A 26,128-nucleotide genomic window follows, 5' to 3' on the forward strand; every position below is an offset into this window, starting at 1 on the left:
CATGAAAGACTAGGATGATAGCTATCATGGTATGGACAGATCAAAGGAAGACTTTTTTGATGTAGATATCTGTATCTCTATAGCAACACCCATAATCTTACCTGCTTGTATATGAGAGCATATTTCTTATTTCACTGATTCTGGATTTCCTTCCAGCCACGAAAAATGCAGGACAGCTATTATTGTCTAACTTGTACAATTCTTATGAATGTCCCCCAAACATTCCAAAATCTCTCTTTGCTTTTGCCTGACATTTTGCAAGTACTAATGGAGCATTCTGGTTGTCTACGTAATTCTTACCCTTGACCCATGAGCAGTTCATCTAACTTTTTTCTATTATAATTCATTAATAACTATTTTTACACCTATTCTTAGGAGTTCTCTCTTGAATATATGTTACAAGCTGCTTAAATCCATATCACTTTCTTGCCTTTTGTGACAATTTTTAAATCTTTGAAGATTTGTGTATTCCATGTTCTATCAAATAGTAACATTAAGAAAAATTGGTATTAAAAATATGCACCTTTGCTTTCATGGAGAGCTTAGGATAATTAAAGGAGGTTCATAATTTCCTAAAGTTAGTCCAGTATGCATTCTCTTATTCAATTATTTAATTGTTGATCTATACTGTCTATCTCCTTGCCAATAGGTTCTGTGTCCAAATTTAAGTTATTATAGACAATAGCCATGCTTCTTCACCCATTGAATATTTCCTTTGAAGATGTCAGGCAAATTTTCTTTGAGTAGTTCCTTTCATAGATTTTGCAGCATTCCAGGCCTTAATGCAACCCATAAAATGTCACGTATAAACAGAAGCATCTGGAGGACCTCATCTTCCATAAACATAAGGAATACTTTTTTTCAATTTAAACTCTATCCTTTAAATTCCATGCTGGATCTTCAGTGAATTCCTCTGGTCAAACATATAGATATTTCTACAAAAGTTTCTTTCTTAATTAATTTCATAATATTAAATATTGTATATATTGTATATAAATACAATATGTAAAAATAAAATTATAAACAATTCATTTAATTAATTCATTAATTAAATCACTTCATGATGAATTAATAATGTATTCATCAATGATCATTTTCTAACATTTTTTATCTGTTTTCTCCTCTCCCATCCCACTTCCATCCCAAAGATAGAAGGAAATATGATATATATTGTGTATGTGTTACCATACAATACATATATGTCCATGCTCATCACGTAAGAAGGAATAATTTCTATTCTCTATTTCAAAGAATCCTGTATGATCTTAATGTGTCCCTGGGTGTTACCTTGTTGTAAAAGAACCTGTAAATCAGTTTTGTTCCATTAAATCATTTTTAAAAAATAATTGATCCTACATTTTCTACATCATTCTGTTAATTGTGAAATGGCAAGTTGCTAATTACTTGTATAAATGTTTTGGGTTGTTTAAATTGAATATTATATCTTTTTTAAAAAAATTAATAATAATGCTGATTTTAATTCTCACAACTAGATAGCCTGACTATATACACAGAAAGCTGATTCCAGGAAAATTCCCATACCACATATCTACTTATATGCATAAAAACAACTGATTCAATGGGGTTTCCATTCAATTGCATTTGGCAAAATACCTTTTTTAATCCACTTATTTTTCTAGTATGAATGACTAGGCTGAGCTCTTTCAAATGACTGCAGATTGAGTGGGCTCTGGAGTGTGCCAGGATTCCATGAAATCAGAACAATGCCATCCCCAAACCAGGAGCATATGGAGCTTCTTGTTATTTATGGGGATTCTCTTTTTGACTTCTATTAGATACAGAGAATTTAAAAGTGAATACCATTTGCATTTTTAAATCATTGCATTGCTAAGGCAGCAGTACTGTGTAATTTTTTTAGAAAAGCAAAAAATAAGCAAAACATTTATTAAGGATCTACTAGCCATTGTGCATTATCAAATGCCAGAGATGCAATGATGGGGTAAAAATAAGGGAACTTTGACCCAGCAACTGTAAAGATAATTTTAGGATTTTGACTTATCCAAATTAATTGGTCGCCAGGGGGAAAATCCCAAATAAAATACCCAAGTAAGTCTGGAAATTTATGGTAATTTTAATTAATATAGAGGGAAGGAATTTAAGGAGAAGGAGGGAAGAGGATATTGGATTTCTCGCACCTGGCCTGTGCCAGAGGGAGTTTTAAATCTCCACCTCTAGGTCTCTGAAGAAGATGAAAGGCTTCTAAGAGGATAAAGTTGGAAAGTAAAGAAGGGAAATTTCAGCCAGAAACTCACCACCAAACAGGAAAATAGCTGTAGCCACGTCAAGATGCCAAAAGGCTCAGTATGCTGCTGTCAGCCACCTCTCCACCACCAAAAGTCCAGGAGAGAGGAAGTGAGCCAAATATATAGACCTTTCACCCTTGTGTCCTCTCCTCTAAATGCCCATTCTTTAGTTCTCATCTTCTTTGATTAGATTATATCTTTAGAGTTACTTAACACTTCTTTGTTAAGTTCACCTTTTGTTAGTTACTTGACCTTTTTGTGATTAATTTAACCTTTATAGTTACTTAACACCTTTTTGTATTAAGATCTAAAAATAGACTTAGCTTAAAGTTCTAGCTTCACTATAAGGTAAGAGCTAAGTACCTTCATTGTTCAGTCAGGATATTACAACTTTATCTTCCCATAAAGCAAGGTCTAAGTAGGGTGGAGTAATTTAAAGTTCACATAACTCTGCTACTACATCTGTAACCCAAAGAGATCAAAGTTAGGGGGGAAAAGATCTACATGTGCAAAAATATTTATAGAAGTTCTTCTTTGTGGTAGTAAAAAATTCAAAAGTGAAGAAATATTCATCAATTCGAAAATAGCTGAACAAGCTGTGGTATATGACTAATTGAATACTAAGGTGCTATAAAAAATGACAAACAGGATGATCACAAAAAATCCCGGAATGACTTTTGTGGAGTGATACAAAATGAAATGAACAAAACCAGGAAATCATTATACATAGTAACAGCAATAATGTCCAATAATCAACTGTGAGTATCTTAACTATTATCAGCCACACAACTCCAAGAGACTCAGGACAAAAAGGCTATCCACCGCTATAAAAGAAACTGATAAGAGTCTGAAAGAAGATTGAACAATACCATTTTTCACTTTATTTCTTTCATGATTTTTTTTAAATTACCCACAGTCTCTGCAATGGGGAAGGGAAGGAGGAAAGGAGAGATCATGGATCACAAAATGTCAGAAAACAATTATTAAAAATTGTATCTATATGTAATCTGGGGGGAACAGATAATTTTAAAAGAATAAAAAAAGAAGAGCTTAAGTTTGGGGGGAGTTATTCTGAATACGGAGAAGAGTCACCTTATTCCTGGAGAACAAAGGGAAGAGAAGAACAAGAGGAGAAGAGGGAGAAGTTTAACCTCATAAGGGAGGCTCACAATTAAATGAATTCAATCTTGCTGAGATAAAAGTAGAAAAGTTAGAAGTTTGAGGAAATAAGAAAAGGTTTGGAGGAGTAAATTTGGGAATTGCTAAATGCATCTTCCTAAAAATTTGCCTCTTTGCCTACTCAAAAAGCCAGTAGTAGCTCAATGTCCTACCCACTGCCAATAACACATGCCCAGACTTCTTACCTTTGGATTTCAAACTCTCTTATTCTCGACCCCAGCCCATCTCATAGTGTTTTACCCACATCAAATCTCTTTGATTTTATCCAGTTATCCCCTCTCCCTTGCATAAACAAACACATAGGAAAGACAGAGAAGGAGATACATATACATGCACAGACGCTGACACAGAGAGAGCAAATACATATTCAGATACAAAGACACAATGTTCTACACATGCTTTCCTTCTCACATACAGACACACAGGCGCGTGATCTTCCATGCATGCTTCCCTTCTCATACACACACCCACGCACGCACATACACATTCTAGGCATGACTCTCCTTTTACATACACAGGCACACACAGACACACAAAGACACAGCCATGCCTCCCTCCCAAACTACGCCTGGGATTTATTCGGGGATCAACCAGTAGAGGGAGCTCAGAGTCATTAGGTCTCATCTCTCTCTAATCAGTTTCGAGGGGCGCGGGGGAGGAGCGGAGGCGGGGCGGAGCGCTCCAGTCTGGGCAGGGAGGTGAGCTCAGGGGGAGGGGCATGAGCAAACTCTAAAGGGCCCCCTCTTGCCCGGGATCAAAGGGCGCAGGCGCGGAGAGGAGGGTCAGGGGGCGGGGTGTCGGGAAGATGGCGGGAAGCGGGTTGCTGGTGTCGGTTCGGAGAAAGAGTTGGGCCTGGGCCTCCATTTCCTTCAGGCCCGCGGCGATGCTTTCCTCCCGAAGGATCGAGAGATCACCACGGAGGATCCCAGGTCAGTGTCCCGAGGAGCGGGACCTCCTACGGTCCTCCAGGACCTGACCAGCCTTGGGCCTCTTCTCCTGCCTCTTGTATAAATGCCCTTCCCCCTTCCTCCATCATACTATCCCATTCTACCCTCACCTTAAGGAAGGGCAGGGCTCTTTTTTGCTGCTGGTGCTGCCTGCTTCTCCCTCCTCTTTTCTAGGGTCTATCCTTAGTGTCCTCTTCAACTTTAAATCCCAGCACCATTCCATATTCACACACAATTTTCAGTACCATAATTTTCAGCTATTTTTCCCCCCTCAAATCTGACCAAGGCTAGGATGGGGAGTAGGGGAGGAAAAATGGCCTGTGCAATAGTCAGGTTGTTTTGGGAGCCACTTGTTTCATGTGTTTTGTTTTTAAATAGTTAAGGACTTTTCCTTATGTACTGCATGCATATTTACGCAGGTGATCTGAGTTGAATTTGATCTTGGGCTGTTAGCACCAGTTCATAACCTGGGATCCAGTTGTCTGAATTTGGCTTAAATATATATTTTTTTAATAACGATTTCAACATAATTGATTTCTTGCCTACTGAAAGAGGGCCAATAGATTTCACTAGATTACTCCAGGTGTCCATCATATAAGAGTTTTAAGAAAATTCCCCATTTAGATGATGTAATATAAGCAATTTGAGGAAAAGGACCATTTTCTGTTTGCCTTTGTATTCCCAGAGCTTTGTGCATAGTTTCTTATTTTGCACAACAGTTGAATTGTTGAATTGAATGTAGCATATAGAAGGCTAGGGTTGGTTGAGGAGGTTGGTCCTCTTTAAGTGAGGATCCTTTTAACAACAAATCCTTTGAATTTATGAATAGAGGTCCTAAAATGAACCTAAAGATATTGGGAATTTGAGCTCAAAATCATATTACTTTTAGAAACATTGAGAGAGAGGAATTCATAGAATCATAGTGCTAGACCTAGAAATGACCTTTTAGATCCTCCTCATTTTATACTTGTACAAGTTGAGTCTTAAAGACATTTGCTACAGGTCAGATTGAGTCAGTGGCTAAGTGGAGATAGGAACCTGGGTACATTGACAACCTTGGTTGTTTGAGATTATTTCTTCAAATATTTCATTTTATTTATGTGTCAATTTGCTTTCAACTTATTTATTTTGTACATTATCCACAACCAATTCATAATTCCAATCTTATTCCCCCAAATAGGACAATATGTAAAAATGCTTTGCAAACTTTAAGATGCCATGCAATAGTGATGGCAGACCTATGGCATGAGTGCCAAAGATGGCACACAGAGCATTCTTTGTGGGCATGTGGCTTGTAACCCCCAGCCCCTCCTCCCCCAGTTCATTCCTAAAAAGGCAGAGGGACTCAAGAAGAGCTACACCCCTCTCCATCTCTATCATGGCTGATGATGTTGTTTCACTTCACCTGCTCCTCTGCCCAGCAGCCCAATTGGAGCCCAGAGGTGGCAGAGCTGGAAGGGAGCAGAGCATTTGGACCACTCCCTTCCCCATTCTATACTCTCTGAGGACATTCCTCACCTCACCCATCCCTCCGCTGCCCAACAGTTCGCTTTCTCCCTTTTCTATGTGGGGTAAGGGGGAAGGGGGTAGGGCACTCTCAACATTAGGTGGTGAAGGAGGGGCACGGCATACTGTGGGTGGGAGGCAGACATGGCACTTGGTCTGGGAGGGGTGGGATGGTGGGCAGGCCCGACTCTCCATCAGTAAGAGGTTTGCCATCACTGCCATACAAATATTCTTCATTTTTATTCCTTCCTACTGTGGAACATTCTTCTGCCAGTTTAATGCTTTGATTTATTTGGTTATTAAAGTATTGTTTTTCCGCTAACTGTAGACATCTTTTAACACATGTTGCACATTTCTATTTGCCTTTACTCATGCTATATTTCTAACTGTATTGTTTTCTCTCTTTTTCCATCTATAGAAGTCCTTCAAGACTTATATCAAATCCCAGAATTTCCTCAAAGTCTTACCAGCTCATATTGGTCTTTCATGATTCAGAACTCCTATAACATTTCTCTTATATGCAGTATTCATTTGGCACTTAAACAACCTTCTATTGTTCTTTTCCTTTTTAATCCTTAACTGTCTTGTCTTTCTAACTAATTCAGTTTCTGCCATGGAGGAGTTTATGCTTTTTTTGAAACTCCACTAGCAATTGTGTATACAGCATTCATTAGAGACTGTGTATCTTTATATAAAAATTTGATAGTACCAACACCATCCTCCTAAATCAAGAATTCTTTACCTAGAGTCCATGAACATATATAGGTTTTTTTAAACCCTTACCTTCCATCTTGGAGTCAATACTGTGTATTGGCTCCAAGGCAGAAGAGTGGTAAGGGCTAGGCAATGGGGGTCAAGTGACTTGCCCAGGGTCACACAGCTGGGAAGTGTCTGAGGCCAGATTTGAACCTAGGACCTTCCATCTCTAGGCCTGGCTCTCAATCCACTGAGCTACCCAGCTGCCCCCTATTTTTCTTTTTTCCCTAATATTATAGTAAGTATTTCAATACAATTGATTTCCTTTATGTTATACATTTAAAAAGAATATACTAAGAAGAGTCCCATAGGCTTTATCAGACTGCCAGAAGAGCCTTTGTCAGGAAGATGTTTAAGAACATCCCATCCAAGTCATTATTTAGTCATATCATGTTGACTGTTCTACTCAGTAAACAAATAGGATTTGTTGAAAGTTGTTGGGTTTTTTTCTTGCAGGATAGTGGGATAAGCATTTGGCTTGGAGTTAGGAGACCTGGATTTTAGTACTAGCTCTTGTCACTAACTTTTAACTTTAGACAAGTGAGTTTCTTTATCTTTAAAGTGGTGATAGCTGTACCTAATTATAAGAAATAAGACCACATTGATATTTAACTCTAAAAGTTACTGAGGAGAAAGAATAAAGATACAGCAATCTTATACTCCAATATTTAAATTAACATAAAGATTTTTTTTTATTTTAACTAAATTTGGATATTTAATGTTGCATTCAAATGTATTACAGGGATAATTTGGTTTAGTGGATTTACCACAAAAATTTTTTTTGCAGAATTTCAAACTTGGAAAGATTTTCAGATGGCACTGAATGCAACTCTTATCTAAAGAAGAGTTTCTGTCTGCCACATACTCAACACAGTTACTCAGCCTTTATTTGAAGAACTATAGTGAGGGGAACTCCTTTTGTCTTTTATATAACATTTACTAGGCTAAATTATTATTGTGAGAATTGTTATTCATTTTTGTAAAAAAATGTTTTTATCTTTAATTATATATTAAATCCAACTCTTGGATATGTTAGAAGATTTTTTTAAATGTTCTTATTGTTATCTGCCTATGTTTTGCTCAGATATAGACGTTTAGAAGTGCTACCCTTTGACATTTTAGCAACCAAAACATGCTGTTTTGTTTGAAATGGTTCTTCCAAGGCATTGGTTCATCTATTTAAAATGATGAATTGGTACCTGTGTCTGCAGTGCAAACTTCCTCATCTCCACCTTGAAAAATCTCTAGTTTATGGATACAGTGTAGTTTAGGTGTTAGAGACCTTTCTTAATCTCTCAAGTTGTTAGCACTTTTTTCCTCTTAAAATTATTTTGTATTACTTTATTTTCACTTGTATACATGTTATATTTCCCTTAAGAAGACTGCAGCCTCCTTATAATTCTTTGACTTTGAGTTGCCTAAGAGTCACATATCTTGGGGACAGCTGGGTGGCCCAGTGGATTGAAAGCCAGGCCTAAAGACAGGAGGTCCTAGGTTCAAATCTGGCCTCAGACACTTCCTAGCTGTGTGATACTGGGCAAGTCACTTAAACCCATTGCCCAGTCTGTCTTAGAAGAGGGGTAAGGGTTCTTAAAAACATTTTTAATAAAAATTTTTTTTTAATTTTAAAAAGTCCACATATCTTGCCTATGGTAAAAACACTTAATAAATGTTTGTTGTATTGAATGGATTGTGCAAATCTTTTTTAACTTTGTGAATGGTACGAAAGGAGTTGTTTAATGTATAAGAAGATTAACCATTTCTAACCAGTATTGGTAGAACAAAGACATTTTTTAATCTTGCTAGGGAAATTTACTGACATTCATTCAAAGAGCATTCTTCTGTGTCTAAATATTGAATTAAATATCATGGAAGAATAGAAAAGAAACAGAAAACATCAGCCATGTTCTTAAAGTGACAGTGGAGTTAATTTCAAAATCTTTGTTTCTAGTCTTGGCATCATCTCTCCTGAGGTCTATAATCACATTTCCAGTTACTACTGTGATGTGTGATAAAGGATAGAAAGGGAATACCATCCTAACAGATGTCAGAGAAAAACCACTGAAGTTGGAGTCACAGGATTTGGGTTCAGAACCCCCCTCTGCTTACTGCTTTTGTGACAAGTTTTTTAACTTCTCAGTTCCCTCATCTGTAAAATGTGGAAATAGAACTAGATAATTGCTAAGTGCTCTTCCCACTCTCTTGATCTATGATCCTAAGATTTCTACCAATATGTCCTAATAGCTCAAACTGAAATAATTTCTTTCCCAAATTTCCTTCCTGCCCTTTTCCTTTTAATAGCACTATCATTACTTGTGCTTGAAAACTTAATATTATCCTTGGTTTTCCTCTTTTCCACACTCCGTAAATCCTATCAGTTATAAAGTCCTGTTGACTTGAAACAACAAATTTCACACTAGAATTTGGATTGCCACCGTTAAGCTCAGGCCATTGTTGCCTTTCATCTGGACTGTTGTACTTTCTTGATCTATCCAGTTTCTTCCAACCTCTAACCACTGTAATTCATTTTACATAGTGTTGTCAAATTAATGCAAAACTGGTCAATAGTCCTTACTTGATTTCCCCTTAATGATCAGATAAAATAATATAAATTATGTAGATTGATAATATGGGCCTGTATATAGCTCTTATTATACACATTTGGTGTGATTCTTTAATCAATAAACTATTTGATGTTTTCATGAAATATGTGACATGAAATAGGAATTGTTTGTCAATTTTGAAACTGAGGCTTTTCTAATAAAATGTTTATACATATGGTAAAGGAAGATATTTCAAAGTTTTTTTGTTTTGTTTTGTTTTGTTTTTAGTTTTCAGGCGGAAGACAACTCTTTCTTTTCTTAATCGACCAGACCTTCCAAATCTGGCTTATAAGAGGCTAAAAGGCAAAACCCCAGGTGTTATTTTCATCCCAGGCTATCTTTCTACTATGAATGGAACAAAAGCAGTGGCAGTTGAAGAGTTTTGCAAATCTCTAGGTCATTCCTATATAAGGTAGGAAACATTTCAGGGAGAAAACACTGCTATGATATAGGGTAGTGATGACTATTTGGTAATAACTTAGTCTTTTTATATGGTTATTATTATAATAGTATTACTTACCTATTGTGAATTTAGAATACATTGATTTTGCAATAATTTTAACCTTGATGAGAGTTTCTAATTCTTTCAAAGTTGGCTATTTTTGCAATATTGTTATTGTGCAATTGTTCTCCTAGTTCTATACCCTTCACTTTGTATCAATTCATACAAGTCTCCCAAGATTTCTCTGAAACATCCTTTTATAATTTCCTATAGCACAATAGAATTTCATCACATTCATATACCATAACTTATTCAGCCAATTCCCAGTTAGACATCACCTGATACCCAAGAATTTCCAATTTTTTGTTACCACAAAAACAGCTGCTATAAATAGCTTCATAAATATGAATCCTTTTCTTCTTTCTTTGATCTCTTTGGGATATAGACCTAGAAGTGGGTTAAAGGGTACGCACAGTTTCATAACTTAATTCAGGTAAATGTAATTTTTAAAAGAACATTGTGCCAAGTAAATTAATAGTACAAAAGGAATGGTTAATTTACTGGAGAATAAACCTATTAAGCACCTTAGAAGCACCATCTACTTTTGAACAGTGGATTCAATAATTATATTCTTATCAGTTAAAAGTATTCTTTATTTGATGGTAATATTTTTAGTCTAGTTTGATGTGTTTTTTTTCCTTGAAACTACATTTACTTAATAATATAATGCAATGCAGACTTTTCACTGATTTTATAAATGATTGACTTCTTTATCCAAGTAGTTGAATTTGGGGAAGACTATTTTATTTAAAAAATTGGAGTAAATATCTGAGATTCTACTCAAATAGAAATGGTTCATTGAATATTAAAAGCCACCCTGTCCTTGAGTAGTTCATAATTGAATGGAAAAGATATACACAACTAACTTTTTTTTTTAACCTGTACCTTCCATCTTAGAACCAATACTATCAGTTCTAAGGCTGAAGAGTAGTAGTAAGGGATAGGCAATTAGGGTTAAGTGACTTGGCATGGGTCACATAGCGAAAAAGTATCTGAGGTCAGATTGGAACCCAGATCCTCCTAACCCCAGGCCTGGCTCTCTATCTATAAGCTACTTGGGTAGCTGCACCCATCTCAACATAAAGGAGAATGAGGTAACTAGTCAAATTCAGCCAAAATGATATATAGTGAATTTAGGGGGAAAGATTGGTTTGGGGAGTGAGGGAAAGTTGAATAGAGGAAGCTTTGTTGAGGATATAGCTCCTGAATTGGTCCTTGAAAGATAAGAACTACTTCAGGAGACATATATTGAGGGGAGGGTATAGGAAGAGATGAATGAGATATGAGCATAGTAAAAGAGGGAATCGATTGAAGGCCTAGGGCCATGATGGCAAACCTATGACACATGTGCCAAAGATGACACACAGAGACCTCTCTGTGGGAATGCATGCTGTTGCCCACCAGAGTTAGTTACTAGAAAGGCAGAGGGACTCTGGTGGAGCTACTCCCCTCTCCCTCTCTACCACCTCTCCCTGCCCCTTTGCTAAGCAGCCCAATGGAAGAACTTCCTCCTTCCCCTGAGTAGAGGCCATTCCCCTCCTTTTTTTCCTCCCATTGTCTGGGGTAGGGGCAAGGCAGCACTTGGTCTCCCAGCAGGCAGGGCCCAGCATACAGATCTCTAAAAGGTTTGCTGTCACTGGCCTAGGGTATTGTATCAGCATTGGCCTGCAGGAAATGAGGAAAAGATAATGGCCTTGAAGAGAATAGTATTAAGAGAAAGCTGGTTGCATGCAGCCAGACTGGGGCTTGAAGGCTAGGATCAAGTATGGTAGGTAGGCAATTAATATCCATAGAAATTCTGGAATAGAGAAGTGACATTGTCAGAAAACCACATGCATTATTAGGAAGATCTTTTTTAAAAGAATTCCAAAAAAGGAATAATAAGACTAATGATTGGACTGAAAAAGAAATAGCCAAAAGCAGTAAGATAGGTTATTATAATAGCCTGCATGAGAAAATAAGGGCCTGAACTATGGAGATTTTAGTCTTGAGAGGAGGAAGGTAAGCATATAAAAGAGTTTTCAGGTAAAATTGGAAGGCTTTCAACAAACACTTTTTAGGCACCTACCATGCAGGACACATGGTTAAAAAAGGACACAGGAAAAAAAAAAAGATCAAATTCCTGCCATTATGGAGGGCCTGGCTATGTTTTGGGAAAATATATGTATGGGAGTGGGAAACAGGGCCTGAGCTTACAAACCTCAGTGATTGGGAAAATGGTGGTGATATTATGAATACTTGAGCTTTGAACATGTTGCATTTAAATGTCTGTGGTACCATTAAGATGTAAATAGTTGGAAATATAGAACTAGAGAGCTAAGAAGTTGGCAAAAAATAGATTTGATTCATTGTAAGAGTAGTAATGAAACCAGGATAACAGATGAGATCACACTAAGAAAGAGTGGTTACATTTAGTGAGCTCTCATTTGGGCACTGTTTTAGATAAGTGATTTAGTTATTGTATTGCATTCGATTTATTTCCATATTAAAGAGATAATTCAAAAATTACTCTGTCAGAAATTTCTTATACATTTAACTAGCATTCACATAAAATTTTGGAAAATGTAATTAGTCATTATCTGACACATATAACCACAGATACGTAACTGGCATGTATGTAGTAGGTATGTAAGACCCTGTCCAGCACTAAAAATGTGATACGATAAAACACATCCCTGTAAATTGAAATCAGGCTATGAATGTTGTTCTGCATATAAAGTGTGTATATGTAGCATGTGAACAAGCACCACAAGAGGAGTTCTAAAGGAGCTATAAAAGGAAGAGCGCTGGTTTGGGAAGATGCCTGTGCTTTTTTATATAGCCCAACCAACTAGCTGTGTGACCTCTGGCAAATTATATAACCTTTTTGAGCCTCCCACAGCTCTACAATGGGGAGAAGGGAAGGTGGATATACCGAATGATCAGGAAAGTCCCTTCTACCTCTTAGATTCAGCGATTCGACCTCTTATATTTTTATATCAGAATCATGCCTGGCAGTCATCTCCCCCCACCTCTACCCCAGCAAGGAAGCAGAAACCCCTTAGTACACTGTCTCTCTACCACACGAACAGTGCTGCCTCTCCCAGTTCTCTGCTGAAAGGAAGAATGCACCACTCTGTCTTCTGGGACCATTATTGTTCTTTATATTTCTCAGAGGCTTAGCTTTCTTTTAGGGATCTTTTCAGATACATTGTATGGATTCTTCCAATTCTGACTTCCAACACTTTGCTTCATGAGATGCTAGATCTAGTAAGACTTAGATATGTTGTTGAATTGTCCCACCCCTCCCTCTTGATGTAAAGGATAAACTTCTCATTAAAAGCAAAAAAACAGGAGTGGGAAGCTGGGTGGCTCAGTGGATTGAGAGCCAGGCCTGGAGACAGGAGGTCCTGGGTTCAAGTGTGACCTCAGATACTTCCTAGCTATGTGACCCTGAACTTAGCCTAGCCCTTACTACTCTTCTGCCTTAGAACCAATACACAATATTGATTCTAAGTTGGAAGGTAAGGATTTTTTTTAAAAAGCAAAGCAAAAGTATATTTACCAAAGATTTATATATGACTTGAAAAGGGTAAACATGAGATGTTTTTTGATGTTTTGATGTTATGTTACTGTTCCTCATATAGAGTACTCTATCTGCCTCTCAAAATCTCTAGTTTCCTTCAGGACTTAACTCAAGCACCATATTTTATGTGAAGTCTTCCCTGATCCCCCCTCTTTCATGCAAATTGCTTCCCCAAAAATCATCTCTTATCTATTTTATCTATGATAGGCATGCTATCCCCCCTAGTTAAATTGTAAACTTTTAGAGATCAATGACAGGTTACCATTTTCATCCCCAGTATCTGGCATAGTATTAGGCATATAGTAAGCACTCAATAAAATGTTCCTTGTTTGATTATGTGACTAGTATGTGAATTTCTCAGAGTTGTGAATTTTTGTAAAACATCTTTGTATCCCCATGACTAGCAATATTGCCTTGCATGCAGAAGCTGTTTAAAAATGTCAGATGGAGACCAAGAAAGGATGCCTAATCTATTCTCTTTGCAGACGATTTGAACATAGTAAGAACACAAATGTAGTTAAGGGTTTTTTTTTTTTAATGTTAATGTCAGTAAAAAGATCAGAAGGTCCCCTATGTCTAGGCTATTATGTACTATTCTGTACTTATCACTTAACCATGGTGTCCTACACTTAATGGGACTTGCTGAGAGATTTTTATTTGTTTTTATTGTAAAAGCACATAAAGAACATGGAGTTGATGGACAATTTATATTTTCTGATGGGTAGCTGTGGTTTGTTAAGTGTTAGAATGTTAGATGTAGATTTTGATTTAGGACTGGAAGAATCCTTTTTATTAGGGTGACCTCCTTCATTTTACTGCTGAGGAAACAGTCTAGGGAAATTAAGAACATGCCATAGGCCAAGTCAACCAGAATTTCAATTCAAATCTTCTTTCTCTAAATCCATTTCTCTTTCCACTATGCCACACTAAAATGATGAAAAACAACCAGGAAAAAACTGTTTTGTTTATTTTTTAAAATTCTTGTTTATTTTTTTAAAACTCTCACCTTCCATCTTAGAATCACTACTGTGTATAGGTTTCCAGGCAGAGGAGTGGTAAGAGTTAGGCAGTGGAAGTTGAGTGACTTGTCTGGGGTCACACAACTAGGAAATCTCTTGAGACCAGATTTGGACCCAGAAGCTCCTGTCTCTAGGCCTGCTCCCTCTCCTCTGAGCCACCTAGCTGCCCCCAAAATAGTTTTAATGTAATGTTGAAAATGGCCTACTTTTCAATGCTCGTCAAAATCAATTCTAGCAGGTTCTTGTCAGTCAGTTGTCCCCAGATTTACACAGAATAAGGTGGATTGGAACTATCCTTACATGTTCTATAATATAGAGTCCCATAAAACAAATTCCTTGGCGTTTCAAAAGAGTCCCCAAAGCTTTCAGAGATGCCATATTTGCCTCTTAAGGAATACAAATCTACAATAGATTATATTCAATTTTTTTTACCTGATTGGTTCCATCATTTTTGTTGAAAGAATACTTCAGAGCCATTACACACAAGGTTATTAGCAAAGTTATTTTTAAAATTACATAGAGCTTGCACTAATACTCCCAGGGATAGTTAGCATCCTTCTCATCCACCAATGGGTTACCTCATTGGGTCAGCCTATTAACCAATGTGTTAACAGTGTGAAATGTGAGTTGAAATATTTCATGGGAAAATTTGTCTACCATATAGAACTTGTAAATCAATCTCATTATAATGTTAAAAATGCGATTTTAATGTTTGTGCCTGGAATTCATACATCAACATTAAGAAGGGACTTTGGAAATATTGGTCTCTGTGTTGTTTGTAGACTGTTTTCTAATGATGTAAAATAATTTGTAAGCTTTAGAGTAAGGACTCTCCAGAATACATTCTTGTGCAAATTCTTGAAATGAGGTATACTAGTCTTCTGTTTCATAACAACAACTGTACTAAAAGAGCAGATTAAAATAAGGAAATGCCTGATACAGACATAGCAGTATTGTATTGAAAATTACTGACAAGTAGAAAGACATCAAGTACCATTATGAAGAAGTGATTTTTTTTTCTGGAAAATGAGAACAAACCTTATTTAAAGCAATTTTATGGCACAGGATATACACAAGTTTAAGAAGAAAAAAAGGAAGGGAAGAAAAAGAGAAAGGAAAAGAGGAAAGGGAGGAAGAAAGAAGAAAAGAAATAGTTCCTGACCTTCAGAAAGGTCTACCTTGGCCTTTGATTCAATAGTTAATTTTGTAACAAGGAAGCTCTGTTACATTGCCCCAAAGAACATGCTACTGCTACATTTGACCTTCTGGAGAAAGCTTTTGCTCATTTGCCTCTTTCAGGAAATTTTGCAAGAAAGCAAGTTGGTAGTTCTTGGCTTTAAGATATAGTCAAACCCAATTTTGCACTCACACAGTAATGATTCTAAGTAATCACAAAAAAGACCAAATTATGTCCCTCACTATATCACGGTTCACTTACTGCAGCTTCACTGTATTGAGGGTTTTTTTTAATTTGTAAAATGTTATTTAATTAATTAATTTAGAATATTTTTCCATAGTTACATGATTAATGTTCTTTCTCTCCTCTCCTCCCACCACCACCCTCCTATAGCCAACAAGCAAATCCACTGGGTTTTACATGCATCATTGGTCAAGACCTATTTCCATATTATTAATAATTGCATTAGGGTGATCACTTAGAGTCTACATCCCCAATCATATCCCCATTGGCCCATAGTCAGTTTTTCTTCTGTGTTTCTACTCCCACTTGAGGGTTTTTAAGAAAAAAATCTAATTCTGTATTTCTGAATTTTTGTGATATCGTGGGATTTTACAGATGAATACCATACTGTACACAATGGAAATGCAGTTTGCCACTACCATTTGCATGTTTGCCATCATGAGATTGTGAGATTGTACACGGCACTCTATTGACTGATGGAATGAAAGGAGACCAACCACAGCACTGTGTTCTGTATCTTGGATACTGATTGGTTCAGTGTTTATAAGAGTGTGGAAAATGTTTATAGGGGAGTGAGAAGGGTTTATAAAGCCTTAAATTTATATATATATATATATATATATATAAGTAATAAAATAAATATGATGCCACTACTTTGTGGATTTTCACCTCTCATGGGGGTCTCTGGAGCATAACTCACGATAGGTGAGAGATCACTGTACTGTAATTTACTTTCTTTTTTTTTTTAAACCCTTACTTTCCATCTTAGAATCAATACTCTATATTAGTTCCAAGATAGAAGAGAGGTAAGGGCTAGGCAATGGGGGTTAGGTGATTTGCCCAGGGTCATCCAGCTAGGAAGTGTCTGAATTCAGATTTGAACCCAGGACCTCCCTTCTCTAGGCCTGACTCTCAATCCACTGAGCCACCCAGCTGCCCCCATGTAATTTACTTTCTAGGTCAAATATTTTGTAAAGGGTTCTCTCAATGAATTAAAAGGTTTGTTCTGTTAAAGGGCTGATTTATTTTTATTAAAATCCATTAATTTGGAATACTTCACTCTCCAGTTATCTCTCCAAATAAAAGGTCTTATTCTAGATAATGAAGCAGCCAAAAGTTGTTAGCTATTCAGATTATTCATAACTTTTAGACCTCTTCTATCAGTGTAACTATACATTAAGATTGAAATCACAAATTTCAAGATCCCTAGCGCAGTAACTTGACATCCTACTTCTTAAATTTTGCTTATACCTTTTTTCTTTCTATAGCTTAATATCCTTTAAAACTGTACATTTGAATTCCTTTGTAAAATCTTTACTAAAGAAATCTAGCTTTGACTATTTCAGTTGTTTTAGTAACCTTATAGTTTGTGTCTTCATGTTTATGTGTATCTTCTATTGGTTCCATGATTATTCAACCCCCCCAGTTGTACATTTGTATATTGTCAGGCAATATCTAGGAAATTTTTATCACCTTCAAACTGCAGTGCCAAGTAAGCTAGATCAGACCTCTATGACCTTGCTTCCCAGGGCATGTTTTTCTGAGTGGAGGAGCCACTTGACCCACTCGGCCATAAGCAGTTAGAAAATTACTATTATCTGCATAAACTGATTGTTTATTTTTATATTATCTTCCAATGAAATCATAAAACAATGCATTGTTAGCTACATCTTAAAGTAGTGTATTATATTTTGTTCACAATAAATGGTCCATAAAAGGAATGGACTATCCTAGAAAAACAGTGTATGTAGCTAAATGGGCAATAGCCAATAATATCCTTAAACCTGTTCATACTTCCAGGGGAGTGTAAACTCTTGATTATCCACTGTAATTTTTTTAATTTTAGGCTGCCTTCTCATTGATGTCCAAATATCTTCTTGGGCCATTTCCCTTCCACCTAATCATTTTATATAACTCAAGGAATGTAAGGTAATTAACAAATAGATCCGTTATCTAGCATGATAAGAAATTTTGCCTAAGTAAATTTTTAGATTAATTGCCCTTCAGGTGACCAAAAACTTAATTCAGACATTTTGATGGAAATCCAAAGTACTTAGCTATGCTTTTAAACATAAGACACTGAACATAATTTGACATTCTTTGACTTGGTCATAACTGTGAACATATATTTTAATTTTTCTGCCTAATTACTAGAATTAGGTGGTTCCTTGCTGTTGTTATATATCTGACTTATACTCTTTTACCCAGTTTGGTTGCCTTCAGCCCCAATATTTTGCTATTAATCATAACCTTATGAATGTGTGGAAAGCAGTTTACATGTAAATTTATAGATATTTACACATAAAATTATATAGATTAAACCATAAATAATTCTCAGACTTATCAGTTTTTCTTCAACTCTGTATATCAAATAACTTATTTCCAAATATATCCCAGGATAGGAAAAAAAGGTAGCATTTTGACTCCTAGAGAATATGACTTCTGCCATTTATATTTAATAACCGATTCCTCAAAGGTTGTTAAATATAAATGGGAAAAGTCATATCCTTAGTTTATATTGAATATGTATAGTAACTACAAAGTATGACCTTTTGGGGGGTCCCTGCCTCCCCACACATCCCCAGCACACACACTTCTCGTCATTTTAGGATCTGAATCCAAATAACCAGTAACTAGCCATAAGTAGCTAGAGAGAGAAGAGTCAAAAAATGACTAAAATTTTCAGCTAATGTTATTGGGAGAATGATGAATTTAGAGAAGCACAGGCTTTAGAAGAAGGTGATGAGTTTGGCTATAGTCTTAGTGACTTCCACTGTTTGAAGCCACTAAAGAAAGGACTTACATTCAGTAAAGGAACTAGAGGGAGAGGAAGATCCCAAAAAGAGATTAAATCCAACTTCTGCTGTATGGAATTTTAAGTAGTCTTATTTTCTAAACTATAAGTAGCAAAAATATTTGCTTTTTCTGATGCTTAACTTTTATTGGAACCAGATTCTTATTTCTTACTCCAAGACCTTTGTACTTATTTGAACAAGAAAGCCAGAATTCCTTATTTCTGCTCTTATGAATAAATGACTTTTTTTTTTTTTTACTAAAGCAGTATATTGACTAAGATAGGAATAAGTGGATTCTAGAGTCTATTCTGTTTTATTTTCTGAGTTCTAATTGGGAAGGTAGAAACATGCATACCCCTTGTAGATGAAGTCAGCAAGAAAGCCATAAATAAGGAAAATGGTGAACTTTCTTTTGAAAAAATAAAATAAAACAGTTCTTAACCCTTCTACCTTCAAAGTAATTGTGGTCAAAAGTTTTATTTTAATTCGTCCTCATTGTATGGGAATTGGAGTGATCTGCAATAGATATAGAATCTTAAGAATATCTGGTTTTTACATATTTAAGCAATTAAAGGAATATGCAAACACATTACTTGAACATTTTATATATTCTTGGTTTATAAAACTCAATATCTTTTTGGGTATTTGTGGAAGAAAAAACCCTATCCCCTTCACCTATATTTTATTTCTGAGAATCTATTTCACTGATATTTTTACTAGAAATTTGGTTAGTTTGCCTATTTTGAGGATGAAACCCCCCCATTTGAGCCATTATAAAGATAAAGATAAAGTAAATACTACTGTACTAAGTATTTTTTGTTTGATTTAGCTAAGACCTTATTTTTTAAACATCTCAATTGTTATGTGTCTTTATATATTATGACAGATTCCCTTTGTATTTGCATTGTAGAGTATGGGGTCGGGGTGGGGAGAATGTGATCTCTGCTTTTAGGAATCAAAATTAACAGAAAATCCTATTTACATATTCTATTATTTTACAGGTTTGATTATGCAGGATGTGGAAGTTCAGATGGCAATATCCAAGAATGTACTTTGGGGAAATGGAGGAAAGATGTTCTCTCTATAATTGATGACATAGCAGAAGGACCTCAGGTTATTTTATGTAATTAAGTATTGACATCAAATAATAAATGAGATTCTTGCTAATTTTAAGGGGAAGAGGTAATAGGCAAAATTTTGCTACTTGGGTTTTTTCTCTTTAAAAAAATTTTTTATACAATAACTATGTAATGTAATAGTAATAATAGCTCATACTTACAGGGTCATTTTCAGTTTTACAAAGTATTTCATTTTGCCTCACATTAGTCCTTTGAAGTAGGTACTTCTTATTATTATTATCTCTGATTTACAGATGAGGGAACTAGAGCTCAGTGAAACTATGAATGTGATGATCACAGGAATAAATGTTGAAGTAAGATTCAGTCAAGTTCTAGCTTTTGCAGCCTCCAGCACTCTTTCCAATCCATTCTGCTGATTTTCAACCACTTTTGGAGAGTTAATCCTTCAACTGTACATCTTCTCAGATGTATCAGAGGCCCATAGTTTAAAATCAGTGATGATCCTCATGTAAAGTGTTCTGTTTTATGGATTTTACTACCTTATTTCTTAAAAAAATATTTTATTTCTAGATACTGGTTGGATCTAGCATGGGCGGTTGGCTAATGCTTCATGCTGCAATTGCACGCCCGGAAAAGGTAGTGGCTCTCATTGGTATAGCTACAGCAGCAGATACCTTGGTATCACAGTTTAATCAACTTTCCTTTGAGGTAAGTTAAAAACATATATGTCTGAATAAAAACATTGCTAATTAAGGATCTGCACTTCTTTTTTTCTAACTTTTCTGCATTTGTTCAGTTCCTGTTTTGCTTATTTTTACGCTCTCATAAATAGTTCCTTAGCTATTGCAGCCCCATCAAGGTTCACTTCATTTTATTTTCTTATTTATTCAAAGTCTTTCTGTCAGATTTGGTCTTAAGCCATACATGGTTGCATTCTCAAACTGCTTCCATGGTATATTTCTTTACTAATCACATTATTTTATTTTGTCCACATCTTTTGTGATCTTTTGCACCTGTCCATTTTTGTTTTGATTTCACCCTTGCTTGTTGTTTAAACATTCATTTGATACCTTTTTTTCTACTTCTTATCTCAACATTTTATGATGTTAAGTTGGTTGTACTTAGACAAATTTGTGGCAGAGATAAACTGTTTGAAATAATAGAGGCTGGCAAACCTCTCAACTTATTCTAAGACATTGGTTTGAGGGCATTACAAGCTACAGTAATAAAAACAAAATTGGCATTAGAGTTCTACATAGTTTTACAACTGAACCAGGCAAATGAAAATTTCTGCCCTGTCAGGCATCAGGTGTCAGTACTCTCGTTTTAGGCCATGGGTCAGTTTTGCTTAGCTATACTGCTGTTGCATAAGAAGATGGAAATATAGGAAAGAGAAAAGAAAAGGTGAAAGTAGTGTCATCAGTATTTTCTTTAGGTTTTAATAACTGGCCCATGTGCCATAAATTACATATTCAGAGATGCAGCTAGGTAGCACAGTAGATAGAGTGCAAGATCTAGAGTTGGAAGGATTTGGGTTCGAATCTGGCCTCTGACTCTTCCTACAAGTATGACCCCACACAAATCACTTAACCCTAATTGCCTAGCCCTTGCTGCTCTTTTATCTTAGAATTGATACTAAGGCAGAAAATAGGGGTTAAAAAAAAAAAGTACCTGCTCAGGACTAATTTTCTGTTCACTTGGATTGGCCACATCATTTGTGACCACAGGCTTTTTGAAACCAAAGTCCTCTTGGTCAGATTTAACTACTATTTCAGTGTTATAGTTTCCTGGCTTCATCCTCAGGTCCTGATTCTAAATTTCTCTACTGGTCCCTTTCAGCATTTCTTAAGAAATCTGGTGTGACTTTATTGGGGTGTATCTTTTGGGGTTTGGGTTTTATAAGATTATTTACTTATAAAAATAAACAATATGGAAAATGTTTGGCATGATAATAAAAGTATAGCCCAGATGGAATTGTTTGCCAGCTCTAGGAGAGGGGAGGGGAAAAAGGAGGGAGACAATTTGGATCATATAACTTCGGAAAACTTATGTGGACATTTTTTTGTTACATTTACAACATCAGAGACTTTGATGGCAAGAACTTTCCTTTCTGGATCTTTAGGAAGTTGTGACCAGGGCATTCACACAGCCAGTCACCAGGCTACATCTCCACATTTTCCTAGGATGGTAGCTGAGGACACTGGGCTGGAAGCATTGCTCATCTGAATGCTCTTGGGCTCATCCTACTTTGTATTGCAGCTATTATATACATATCTTATTCCCCTACTGAAGTATCAACTCCTTGAATGTAGAGTCTATCTTATTTATTCTTTATATTCCCTCTATGTATTGTGATATTTGCATTTTGAAATCAAGCAAGTTTTTTCCTGAACTCTGTCTGTAGCTGCTATTTGATTTGAAGTTTCATACAACTCTATTTTGTTCTTAAGATATATACATATATATATACATATATATAAGATACATAATATATATATATATGATATAGCCACACAATGTTTAAATACTTTGTTTGAAAATGAAATGTTTGAAATACTAAAGCAATGATATTTTTGTTGTTTTTCCTCTTTTCTCAATCTTTGTGGTTTGTAACTATGGGATATAAACCTAAGTGCTTATGTTAATGTCCCAACTTTTCCCAACAGGCAAAAAAAGAAGTAGAAGTGAATGGTACATGGAAGATACCATCAAAATACAGTGAAGATGGACATTATCTCTTTAAGTACAGTTTCATTAAAGAGGCAGAACTCCACTGCTTGTTACACAGCCCCATCCCTGTGAAATGCCCTGTAAGATTGCTCCATGGCATGAAGGATGATGTCATTCCTTGGCATACTTCCATGCAAGTTGCTGACCGGGTGATCAGCCAAGATGTAGATGTCATCCTCCGTAAAAATGGTGATCATCGAATGAAGGAGAAGGAGGACATTAAACTTCTGGTGTGCACCATCGATGACTTAATTGATAAGCTTTCCACCGTAACTTGAGTTCACAGTGGCACAGGTATACACTTTATTGTGTGGTTGACCAAAATCCTATTTTTAATTGAAATGGCAGACTGACGAATCAGGAAGGCTGTAAGGAGTGACGAATGAAAAGTACTGGGCTTTAAGTTTTTTTTCTTACCCCTCCATATTATAAATACTGTATGAGTATCTTCTCAATGCTACATTTGCACAGATGGCAGAAATTGTGAATAAAGTGTAGGTTGCTTTTGGAAACCCTTTTCCTTTATCATCCTAGATTTTTTTCATTAGTTTCTGATATCTTTTTTTTAACCAAAAAAATGTTTGTGTTGACTGTGCCAACTGTTATGTCTCATTACCTTGAATTATAAATAAAGCTTAGTTTCTCACTTTTAGGACCATTAAATATGGAGATTTGTGAAATAATTAATAGTTTTATGTTCAGACATGCAAATTCACAAAATGCATCAAAATTGTTCAGTGGAATTAAAATTTGAAAAAGTATGAATATAATAAAATTCAAAATTTAAGAGGTTGTGGCTTTTATAAAGGATACATCATTGATAGGTCCTCTAGAATATTTTAAATTAAGGTTCTCAGAAAGTTATTCTAACTGTCTTCATGATATTATGAAATAGACAGTTTATAAATTTAATTTTATTTTAAAAGTATAAACTTATTAAAAAGTTTCAAGAATCCACATCCATGTGTGTACTTTTAGACTGTTGCAGATTATAACCCCTCTGTGCTTTTGTGAATTCTTAAAAGAGTTCAGTATTTAATGGCCAACCCTTTGAATGTTCCCACATTTAGCTTGAGTGATTTGTTTCTATACTAGAGTGGAACATTTTCAGGCTTAGGTAGGACCTGCCAGAACTTCCCTTTTAATGATATAGCCTTCAAGAATCCTGGCTCACTTCCACATGAAGAAGAAACTTTGAAAATAAGACAGTTTCTTCTTTGTCCCTTTTCCCTTGCACACAGGTACAGTTTGATGATGTGGATGAAATGCCTCACCATGTAACCAATGACAAATGAGATAAATATATGGTTATGTTTTTCCTGATTAAGTTTTCAAGTCTTTAGTGTGGGTTAAAAAAATTACCTCAGGTATATAGGATTGAGTAGTTCTATATAGAGTTCAATAAGAAAGACTTGGAGGTGGGAATGAAAGAAAGTCATAGTAACTACAAATTCATTGATTTGGGGTGGGGAGGAGAGGTAGAGAGTGGAGACATGGCAGCCAAAAAAAATGTTATTTTTGATTCCATTAGTGGAAGTATAGGACCCTGAATGATTGTCCATTATATTTGTATAACTGCAAGTGTTCCCCAAGATTGTCCTGGACCCTCTCTCTACTACATTTCATGTTCATCTAATTAATAACTAGCATTTAGAGAAGGTCTACCCTGTGCCAGACACTTTGCTAAGTGTTTAACAAATACTTCATTTGATCCTTAAAACAATCTTGGGAGATAGATGCTATTATTATATTATCCCCATTTTACAAATGAGATCAAGCAAAGAAATTGCTCCCAAGGATTTGATTCTCTCTCTTCACGTGACTCCCAGATCTATATATCCCATCAACTGCAGTCTCTTCCCTGGGCTTCAGCCCTGCATCATCAATTATATATTAGGCATTTGAAACCAGATATTCTGAAGACATTTAAATTTTTTAAATTAAATTTCATTAAATTAAATTTTAATTTTAAAATGTCCAAAACAGAATTTTTTCTTTTTTCCCTATCCCAAACCCACCTTTCCTTCAAACTTTTCCATTTCTATTGAGATCTCCCAGATTCATAACCTTTGCATTATTCTTGACCCTTCACTGTCCTTCGCCTCATATATTTAATCATTTGCCATTTCTACCTCTGTAGCATCTCTTGCATTTAACCCTTTCTTTACTTACACAGCTGTTACCTGAATTAATGTCCTCAATCTCTTTCCTAGATTATTTCAATCACCTCTTCATTGTTCTCCTTGTCTCAAGGCTCTGCTCACTCTAGTCCATCCTGCACATTACCTCTTTTAGTGATTTTTCTCAATTGCAAATCTATCCATATCGGTACCATATTCAATACTCTAGTGATTCCCAATGCTCTCCAGTCTAAGATGTAAATTGTTTAGCTTTTAAAGCCCTTCACAGCCTAAGCACAATTTACCTTTCCAGCTGCATTGAACATTATTCCATTTTGCAGAGCCAAACTCACCTATGTACCTCAGACATGACACTGTCTTCCATCCCTGTGCTTTTCCACTAGCTGTACCCCATGTGTCCCATACTCCATGTTGAATTTATTTCTTCAGTTCTGCTTTCTAGAGTCATCCTCTTCCTTTAAGATGCTGTTCAAGCACCCCATTTCTCCCTCATGAACTACCTTGAATTTAACCTTTTTCTTATTTATTCTGTATATGCTAATATTTGTACGTATTAGAATGGAAGTTCCTTCTAAAAATATTTTATTTTTTCCAATTACATGTAAATACAATTTTAAACATTCATTTTCCAAAGTTTTGAGTTGAAATTCTCTCCATCCTATGCCTCTCCATAAGATGGTAAGCAGTTTGGTGTAGGTTATACATGTGATATCATGTAAAACATTTCCATATTTGCCATGTTGTGGAAGAAGACACGTTAAAAAAGCCAACAATTAGGAAATAAAGTGAAAAATAGTATGATTTGGTCTGCATTGAGACTCCATCAATTCTTTTTTCTGAAGGAAGATGGCATTTTACATCATTCCTCCTTTGGAATTGTCTCATATCATTATATTGCTGAGAATTACTAAGTCATTCACAGCTCATTGTACAATATTGCCATTACTATGTACAATGTTCTCCTGGTTCTGCTCATTTCATTTTGCATATGTTCATGTCCTCCCAGGTTTTTCTATAATGCTACTTGTCATTTCATATGTCACAATAGTATTCCATTAAAATGATATGCTACATGAAGAGAATGAGAATCCTTTGACCTCTTTAAATAAGATCCCAGATAATAGAATCAATCAATATTTAGCTATAGGAAGTGATTTATATGGGATATCTAATTTCCCTTTTTATACTGTAGCATTCTAAGCCAGCATTTTGCAGTGAGGTTTGGTTCAAAAGGTCTATGCCTTCTAAGCATGCAAGATTTACAAGTCATGCCCCTTGAGCAAATATGGTACATACAGATATCGACACCATAAAAGCCATCTAGACCAAAAAGATGTGGAAATATCTCTCACTGGTCATGCCCTCTAAGTGGAAGGCTATACCATATGGGGCACACAGATATCTGGACTAGAAAGACATCTAGACAACAAAGTTATCTTGACATAATTGTTGAGAGATATCAGTTTTTGTGAGAGAGAGCATATAAGGAGAAACTCATTCAGTTTGCCTTTGGTATATGGAAGTCTAATGACCCAGCTTTGCTGAAAAATATGGGTCTCTCAATAAACCTGTTACTGGCTTGGAACTTTGCCTCTTTATTTTCTTTCAGATTGGCTAAAAAA

At 35.8% G+C, this 26,128-nt stretch overlaps 1 protein-coding gene across 1 annotated transcript; it reads left to right on the plus strand.

Annotated features, from left to right (window-relative positions):
* Positions 1–4,079: 4,079 nt before the first annotated feature.
* ABHD10 (abhydrolase domain containing 10, depalmitoylase) lies at positions 4,080–25,307 on the plus strand. The gene is made up of 5 exons (XM_007493655.3): positions 4,080–4,372; positions 9,484–9,667; positions 19,558–19,669; positions 20,206–20,343; positions 22,302–25,307. The coding sequence occupies exons 1-5, from the start codon at positions 4,249–4,251 to the stop codon at positions 22,641–22,643; spliced, it is 900 nt and encodes a 299-aa protein (XP_007493717.1). The 5' UTR covers positions 4,080–4,248; the 3' UTR covers positions 22,644–25,307.
* The last annotated feature ends 821 nt before the right edge of the window (positions 25,308–26,128 follow it).

Source organism: Monodelphis domestica, chromosome 4 (assembly GCF_027887165.1).
Source record: "Monodelphis domestica isolate mMonDom1 chromosome 4, mMonDom1.pri, whole genome shotgun sequence".
NCBI lineage: Eukaryota > Metazoa > Chordata > Mammalia > Didelphimorphia > Didelphidae > Monodelphis > Monodelphis domestica.

What these genes read in the sequence shown, in the direction of transcription:
- ABHD10 (XM_007493655.3), top strand. Translation starts at nt 4,249, where the DNA reads ATGGCGGGAAGCGGGTTGCTGGTGTCGGTTCGGAGAAAGAGTTGGGCC. An exon ending in ACATAGCAGAAGGACCTCAG is followed by an intron (nt 19,670 to 20,205) that starts GTTATTTTATGT and finishes TTTTATTTCTAG; the next exon opens with ATACTGGTTGGATCTAGCAT. An exon ending in TTAATCAACTTTCCTTTGAG is followed by an intron (nt 20,344 to 22,301) that starts GTAAGTTAAAAA and finishes TTTTCCCAACAG; the next exon opens with GCAAAAAAAGAAGTAGAAGT.